Source organism: Rhea pennata, chromosome 2 (assembly GCF_028389875.1).
Source record: "Rhea pennata isolate bPtePen1 chromosome 2, bPtePen1.pri, whole genome shotgun sequence".
Lineage (NCBI taxonomy): Eukaryota > Metazoa > Chordata > Aves > Rheiformes > Rheidae > Rhea > Rhea pennata.
The window spans coordinates 36315598-36324668 of NC_084664.1; the positions used below are offsets into that span (position 1 = coordinate 36315598).

Sequence of the window (9071 nt, forward strand, 5' to 3'; positions counted from 1 at the left end):
CCCTAGAATGTATAAAATTCTAGAAAGGAACATAACTGCTTTTTCAAAATAGTCCTTGCAATTTTAATTAATCTAAACTTGCCTATCTTCATGTAAATAAGCTTCAAGAAAACATATTTATCAAAAATGATGAGCTTGTCTCAATTTCTTTTTTCCAGGGCCTTTCTGTGGAACCATAAGTAGCAAAAAAAAGAAAAAGATGATGTATCTCACCACAAGAAATGCAGGTATTTCTTAATATTACATAAGAATCCAAGTTCTCTAGGCTTCTAAACTTACACATAATCAAATGTATCCAAAGCAGAAATATGCAGCAAAATATCTGGTTATAAATTTGATAATCAGATAGTTTTTGAGGTTTAAAAGGAATAGTGACCAGTGGAGATATGATGCTGAGTAGATATTTTAGTAGGTGTAAGTCAAAGCAGACTGGTGTGTTGAAAAAAAATTTAAAACTCACTCATTGGTAATCAAAATTTTCCAGTTCTCATCGATCTGCAAAGTTTTCCTTAGAAATAAAGGTGGTAATCTCACTTTACGCTGCCCCTGAAGGGATAGCTATTGTATTCTAATACCAATTTAAAGTCAGAAAGCTTCTGTCAGACTTTTGAGTAGCATTTATATTCACATGTGTTCTATTAATATATATATATTAATATTAATATGTAACAGCTGAATATTAATTATTCTTGCACTAATGACTGAGAAGTAACTATTTTTCGTACACTTTTCAATGTAGAATTTGATCGCCATGAAATCCAGATATATGAGGAAGTAGCCAAAATGCCTCCTTTTCAGAGGAAAACACTGGTATTAATTGGTGCCCAAGGAGTGGGGCGAAGAAGCTTGAAGAACAGGTTTATAGTACTGAATCCCACTAGGTTTGGAACTACAGTGCCATGTAAGTTGTCAGGACTCCTATTGTAATATCCTACTTTGAGTTTCTGATTAACCAGAAAATAACCTGAAGTTAATCCCAATGATTCAGTGTAAAAATAATTTTGGCAGAGTATAAAAATAAAAGGTTCTTCATCTTCTCAATAACTGGGCTAACGTAAGACCACAGTTGGAAATACATGTAACTAGCAGTTAACCATTACTGATGGTGCAGAAAAAAAAAAAAATTATATGCGTGTCTGTCAGCATATGCCTGTCTGTTAGGTTTCTTGAGTATTGGTCATCATGAGTAAATTATCAGTTTCCAGGAGTGCCTAATAGCCTTCACTAATGAACAGCTAGTAGGATTTCTCAGGTCTGGTCTTAAGATTTCCACCTGTAAAAGCATCTTAGCCATTGTAATTGTTAGTTTAGCATCAGAACATTAGGAGAAAGAAGCAAGTAAACTTCCAATAAAATTGAAGCATTTGTGATCTATTAGGTCTGTGTGGATAACCTTATGTTGTATTCCGTCTAACATCAGGCCTGTGGTCTGTCTTTTTGCTACCTGCAGAAAGAAACTGCTCCCTTACTGAAATAATTGAATTGTTTTCTTGCCTTCCTTCCATTCAGATAGTTGCTTTTGCTCTTCTGTAAGGTCTTTGGTCTTTAAATGCCTTGTCTCCTTACTGATGGCTGACCAGCGATCCACCCTGGCTCTATTAATATTCTCTGCCTGCCACCTGCCCTTCAGAATTTTAAAAACATTGTTCCCTTCTGTTTTCAGCGGACAAAAAGTAGACCTGATAATAGGGGAGGAGAAAAAAGTCGTAAAAACAAATTGTGGGGAGAGAGTCAGTTGTTCTTCTAATTTGCTTGGTCTCTAAACCCCAAACTGGCCAATGCACCGAGGATTGATATGTATGGCTGATAGGAGAATTGAGTTCACAGTGTAACTTTTTAAAAGAAATCTTTCCTTTGGAATTGAATTATTCTACATTGACTAAAGATACTGAGATAATTACTGATTTCTCAAAAATACTGTATTTACAAATAAGTAATACAATACAACGTTACAGTGCTTTAACTTAAGAGCTCTTGAGTCCCTTTCAAAGGCATAATAACTTTTCTAACCTAGTGATCTGACAATTTAATTATGCACATGCAGTGCATAGTTTATGGCATATATAAACTCTTCTCTAACTTGTATTTAGATTTTAAGTAGGATAATGAGTAATATTTATTGGCCTCAGTTTCTTTGATTAGAAGAAACCTCTTCAGATCATTCCCAAAAGATGTTTTCCATTTTTTTTCTTTTATTTATTTATTTTTTTTTTGAAATGGCTGAAATGGTTCCCTCTTGCATATCCTTGGTGTTACCCTCCAGCAAACAGTGCTGTTTTTTCTTCAGTGTGGATAGCTGAATTGTTAAGTCATCTTCTGACTATGAACTGTCATAGCTCTTTCTTGAAAATTTATTTCAAGATGCTCTGAGTTCTTTTAATATTTTATTAATTGTTATTGTTTTAATCCTTCCAGAAAATCTGGAAGGGTTAACGTATGACTAGATGATCTAGTGTTCTAGTAATGTTTTGATTGCTAACAGCTTTAGATCACTTATCCTGGGACATAAGTTTTCTATAATAAAGTAGTAGATAGGAATTATTGGCTGGGGGGAATGCTTTGGCTCGTATCACAGTATTATCAAAGGGATCCACAGGTAAAATGGTGATGGGACAACAAAGTAGATAATTTTTTTTCTTTATTTTCACTTTCTTGCTTAATTTAACATCTACGCTGCACACTGTAGGCCAACACCTTAGCTAGCTGTTAATGTTTTACTTAACCATTGGCATTAAACTCTTTCCACTGAATTTATCTTGTTTTAAACAGTAAGTTGTCCTGAAAAGCAGATTCATCTGGCCTCCACTAAGTTTCTTGCTATTGTAGCTAGGCTGCTTTTGATATTTGAGCTAGCTTACTGTATAGGTAGTTCCGGTATCTCTAACAGTGAGGGAAGTATATGATATTTTTAAATCATTTTAAAAGGGCAGGGGGAGCAGATTTTGAAGAGTGCTAAATTACATTTTCAAAAGCAAATCTGGCATACAAGAGTTAAGGTTGAGTGGATTTCCAGGTCACTTAAATAATTATTTTACTCAGTGAATAATGAAAAAGATGGCATGAATGAATGTTGTGTATGGTGTGAGGGCATAATACAGAGGAAGTATGTAGTTCAGTCTCATACTTGTATTCTAGAGATTAAAAGGTAACATTCAATTTACATTTTTAATTTTTTTTGCTTAGTTACTTCACGAAAGCCAAGAGATGATGAAAAGGATGGGCAAGCATACAGATTTGTGTCACGAGCTGAAATGGAGACTGATATTAAAGCTGGCAGGTATTTGGAGCATGGAGAGTATGAAGGAAATCTTTATGGCACCAAAATTGATTCCATCCTTGAAGTTGTTCAGACTGGAAGGACCTGCATTTTGGATGTGAACCCACAGGTGTATATTTTATAATATTATATTCAAAAAGTAGAAATATAATGTTGAAGAGGTATGCCTTTAAATTTAGAAAGCTGCTTAGCTGGTTGTGTCAGGAAAGACTACAACGTAGGCTGGATTTCTGTATTTGTGGTACCTCGTTAGAGTAAGAGCGACAAAAAAAACCCTCAGTTTCTGCGTGAACAAGGAGCCTTGCATAGTGGCAAACAATCTTTTTGGCCAAGGAAAGAATGATATTGAGCATTTTAAAAAGAAACCTTGTAATTTCAGGAAGGGTAGAAGTTTCTGCAGTAGAAATAAAAATACTAGCCTATCATGTATTTCTGCTCATTGTAACAGATTAGTTTTGCAGTACCGCATAAGTAATGGAGACATGTGATGAGTCACTCTCATTTTAGTTAATTCGGGTGCTTTTTTTTTTCCTTTGATTCTAGGCACTGAAAGTACTGAGGACTTCAGAATTCATGCCCTATGTAGTGTTCATTGCTGCTCCAGAATTGGAGACTTTGCGTGCTATGCATAAGGCTGTGGTAGATGCTGGAATTACAACCAAACTTCTCACTGTAAGCAGAGTATTTCACATTTAGTTTGCTTTAAACATGATCTTAAAAATTTATTTAACCTTCATTTTAGATGAAATTTTTCTGATATAAAAGTATCTCTAAGAAAGATTAGACAAGATCTTTGCTGATTACTTATTACAAGTTAATCAAATACTATGTATAAGGCAGATTGCTTCTTTTTTGAAAATAGACCTCTTACAGAGGAGTATTGATTACAAGAATTACTTGTAATGTATTCTTTGGGAAGTGCTGTATTTTTTTTTTCCGGCAAATTATAGATGTTCGGTGGGGATTCTTCTTTTGTAGAAGTGCCTTTCCTTACCATTCACCATAACTACCCTTAAGAAAGCTTTGTACAGGTATGCTTTAAAAATAGAATCTGTGTTGCTTAGGAAAGATTGAAGCCTCATAAAAACACTGAATGCAGCTAGGCCCCATTTCCCCTGCTGCAGCAGCACATGCTGCACTGAGAATGACTGGGAGCTGCCAGAGTTCTCCTCAGGAGTGTTGAATGGCTTCACCTTGTATTTGTCGTGTGAAACTAAGTGGCCTGTTTTATGCAGTAGATCGTCGCTCCTTTTCTGAGATACAATGTGCAGCAAAGGGACATGAGCTATGCATCTTCCAACCGAGCAAATTGGAAGTATTTGTATGGGCATGAACTTTCCCAGCTGCAGGACCAAAGCAAAATGCCAAACTAGGAAGTTAAGGAAACCATTCTGTTGAGCAGTACATCTTCCCCTACCTGAGAAAAGGCATGGCTTGCTGACCGCTCATGACTGCAGTAGCTTAGATAGCATAGTAGCAATATCTTACTTAATGCTGAAGGGGCATTCAAAGCAATAAGATGGATTAATTTGCAGTAAATGAAGGAATGGGTTTTTTGTTTGTCTCTTTTTTTCTGTTGGAACCTATGAGATTCCATTCCCTTAATTACATGAGAAAGTATTCAATCCTATTTGAGGGTTCTAGTAGTTACCAATTCTAGTATATCTTTGTGTTCTCTACCTTTTCCCCAAGTGCACCCTGATTTTCTTGCAATGGATATACAAGAAAGCAAGATTAAAACTGTACAGACAAATCTAAAAATAACTTATTGCATTTGCTAATATTTGATTCTTTAAAGGACATGCTTACCTCTATTTTACTTCTCATTATGAGTAAAGAGAATGGTTACATTTATATCTGTATAGACTCATATCTGTGCACATGTATATAATGTGTATGGTTTCCAATTTCATTTTGGTGTATTTCCTGAACAAATGAAGACCAAACGTGCATTAAAAGTATTGCATATGCTCTGCTTGTTAGTGGATCTGTATATGTTATTTCTACCATCTGAAGCTATAGAAAAAAATCTGGCTCTTACAGTACTACATTTGCTTGCTTCCTTCATTTACTGCGAAGGAAGGGCTATAAACAAAATTACATTATTCATTTTTAGCTGTCATATTTGCAACTGTATCAGAACTTGAAAATGGTTAGTAAATATTGGTGGTGGGAGAAAATCTCCAAACTGATCACAAAAAAAATTTTTGTGCAAAAGTGGGAAGGAATCTGCTAAGAATGTAGAACTAATAAAACATGAAAAATTGCTGAGTGGCTGCACTTCATGGAGTCTTCATAATGTAGGAGTATAGAATTCCTGCCTATTTGACAGCTCATGTCAGAAGTAAAATAAAGCAGTGGTACTTTATCAATGAAGAAAACCATGTGCAAGTGAACAAGAAGGGCAAAATGTAGCCTCTAAAGCATCCTAGAGCTTTATTCTTCTTGAAATCTGTCTTTCATTGTCAGACCTACTTGGCTTCTTGGATTCTTTCATTCTTGGATGTTTGATGCTTTTTGTGGAAATAAAAAAGGAAGCATAATATATTTATATAACTGACTCACTTATTCCTAAAGATATTAATTTTATTCTAATTGAATCATCGGTTGCATACACAAAATGATTAACTGCCCGTTGTGTATACAGGCTCCAGTTCAGGTGCTTTTATTGGCTTTGTTAAAGATAGCAAGATTTGCAAACCTTTGATTGTGATACTTAACATTGACACAACATTTTCCAGATCTGTCAAAGTACTATAACTTAAGTTATGGAATAAAACCAAAAACATCCATAATTATATTTTAAATTTATATGTTATGATGAACTAATACATCTTCTTTGAACTGATACTTTTTTGCCAAGTCCTATATTCTTAATTATTTTTAAAATCTTTTTGACAGGACACTGATTTGAAAAAAACAGTGGATGAAAGTGCACGGATCCAGAGAGCGTACAACCACTATTTTGATCTGACCATTATAAATGACAACCTAGACAAAGCCTTTGAGAAGCTACAGACTGCTATAGAGAGACTGAGACTAGAACCTCAGTGGGTCCCAATTAGCTGGGTATATTGATTTCTGAAGATAAGCTTAAATAACAAACAGAATCAACTGCAGCAAATATGCTAATGTGACAAGGCATTGTGTAGATACAAAAGATAACTTGCAGCGCCTGAGCATTTTTACTCTGTGTATATTCAAAAGTACACTATTCTGAATTTTTATAGAAATGTTGAAGGGAAAGTGTACTTAAATATGTAATTTATTTTAATTTTTCTAACTTTTTACAGATAACCTTTCTATTCATATCACATGAAGGAAATGCGTTTAAGCATTTTTATATGTTTTGATTTAATACCTTTGCCTTTTTCATCTAAGAAACTTAAAATCATTCGCTTTAACATTTACATCTTGGTCTTACATTTTTCACTGTGATTAACAAAAAAAAAAAATACTTGAAAATTTTTGTAAAACTCTTGTAAATGTCAATGCTTACCTGGTTCAAAAGTCTACAGCTCTTATTGGGAGGATACGCTATATTTTTTTTTCTTTTGAAAGGCATCCGTTTCTTGGGAGCAGAATTTTAAATATCAAAATCGGCAACCAACACACAGTTCTATTGCTCCAGCTTCTTTCTGCTTAATGTTGATGCATTCTTGATGTTTCACAAGCTCTCGAAGTCTCTAAATCCAGACAACTGTACTGCAGGTTCCTTTATAGTGTCTCTTAAGTAAGTAAATAAAGTGGTACCTTGCAAACTACTTGCTAGGCTGTTTTGGGGCTCCAACCTGTTAGTTCATAATGGTTGAAGTACAGATGTTGGAAAGCCTGTATGCAAGGTAATTCAGTGTAATTTTGAATAATGGTGAAATAGCCTGAGAGAGAACTTGATAATGTGGAGCCTTAATGTCTGGGACTACTTATTCACATTTGTAAAAACACACTGCTAAAAGAAGCATTTTCTTTTCTTAAAACATTGTTCAATATTTGTATATTGGTCTGTGACTTAATTTCTTGTGATATTTAGCTGGCTTCTATGTTATGTTTTGGAATATTTGTGTGATCAGCTGTTGTATTTTTATGAATGTGATGTAATGGAATTTGTGCTCTGTGTTGCATTGTGTTTTTAACTGCGTTCTTTTCATTGGATGGCTTGTGAATTGGATGCTGTCAACTGCTGAAATGCAATGTTGTTTATATCTTTTTGTTTTACAACATGTTTGCTTCTGTTTATGACAGTTCTCCCCTTAGTAGGCCCATTGAGATATTTCATGTTAGGACCAAGTTCATATGTTAATTCATTGATTCAAAACTTACGCTACTGTAAATTTCTGCTTAATAACAAAATGAAAATATAGCTTGTCACAAAGACTAGCTGATTTTGTGACCATATTTTATATTAATATATAGGTAACAACCTGTTGTATATAGTAACATTTACACTTAATCAGGATAGGTGTCTAAATTTCAGTTGTCTGTTTGCGTAATTTCTTTTCCACCTCGTGACAGGCACCTGGCTTGTGAATTCTTCTAAACACCAAAGTGACACAGAATGCTATCAGACGGGCAACTTCCTCAGAATTATTTCTGAAAGGGAGGCTTATACACTGTAAAAGAGTATTGTTTCCTGGGGCTTTTAAAGGCTTCTATGTGTATAAGGGAAAGAAACAAGAATGAGATAGTATAGAAAAATTAAGTCTCAACACCACCTCTTCTTTCCCTGCCAAGCTAGAGAGGATACAAATCTCTCTGAAGTTCAGGGTTTTACGGTAGGGTTTTTTCTTTTCTTTTCTTTTTTTTCTTTTGAGTATATTTTGAAAACTTTAGTCAAAATTGTTTATAGCTGAGGTCATCTTTGTGGCTGTTATTACTGAGATTTCAGTCCTTTAGAGGGAATCTGGAATTACCTAAGGAAAATTTGTACCACTGATTTGTTCATTTTTACAGTTTTCAGGATGTTCTGGTTTTGTTTGTTTTTGGTAGAGCTTTTAGATGTGGTACTAGCATGAGACCTGTATTTGCCTTTCCCAGGGGAAATGTTCTGTGATCCAGTTGCTCAGAGGCTGCTTTGAGAAATGGATGAAGTATTTTGTGTAGCAGCAGTGAAAGTAGACCATTGCTTGACTATTTTAATGATTTAATCCTGGCACTACATGCTGAATGTGACTAAACTGTGTTTGTATACTGTGCAATAGACCAACATATGCTGTACATAAGATGTGTTATCTGGACAGATATGATGCCTTTTCATTAGGAGTTAGACTGTGCTCTAATTGTCTACTTGTGATGCCAAAAGTGAGCTGAGCTCACGCTTCTCTAATAAATGGAAGGAGAAGATTCTTCATTTTCCATACCATCATATACTGCAAATATCACTAACTTTCCTTTTCTCATAAATTCAGTTAACCAAATGAAACACGTGAAACAACAGGCAGCAAGATTTAGTGAGGAAAACTTCTCCACTCTTTGTTTCCATTCTAGAGCTAATACTGTCAAAAAGGGCCCACCTAGTTAGCAAGTCTCTAAACAGCCATGTATCTGCTAAAGCCTAGCTCCACATAATGTTTTTAAATCAAGCAATTAGTGCTGGTAGAGCCGTCGCCTGACCATGTGGTGGTATTAATGTAGATACTAATGAGAAGTATGTTTATAGAGCTGTAAGAGAAGATGGGTTGCTTAGATTAATGTGTTCCTTGCACACACAGTATCTGGGTTTTAGCTGGTCCGTGTGCAAGTTTATATAAACAGACGCAAGAAATTATTTTTTTTCTTAAACGTTGCAAATTGCAAG

At 34.9% G+C, this 9071-nt stretch overlaps 1 protein-coding gene across 1 annotated transcript in view; it reads left to right on the forward strand.

Moving 5' to 3' along the window:
• Nucleotides 1-6511, forward strand: part of PALS2 (protein associated with LIN7 2, MAGUK p55 family member) — a 53228-nt gene extending 46717 nt beyond the window's left edge. The window contains exons 8-12 of the mRNA XM_062567811.1: nucleotides 159-227; nucleotides 740-901; nucleotides 3184-3386; nucleotides 3821-3949; nucleotides 6179-6511. Of these exons, the coding sequence (XP_062423795.1) occupies nucleotides 159-227; nucleotides 740-901; nucleotides 3184-3386; nucleotides 3821-3949; nucleotides 6179-6355 (740 nt within the window). The 3' untranslated portion in view covers nucleotides 6356-6511. The remainder of the gene's footprint in view (nucleotides 1-158; nucleotides 228-739; nucleotides 902-3183; nucleotides 3387-3820; nucleotides 3950-6178) is intronic.
• Nucleotides 6512-9071: the final 2560 nt, after the last annotated feature.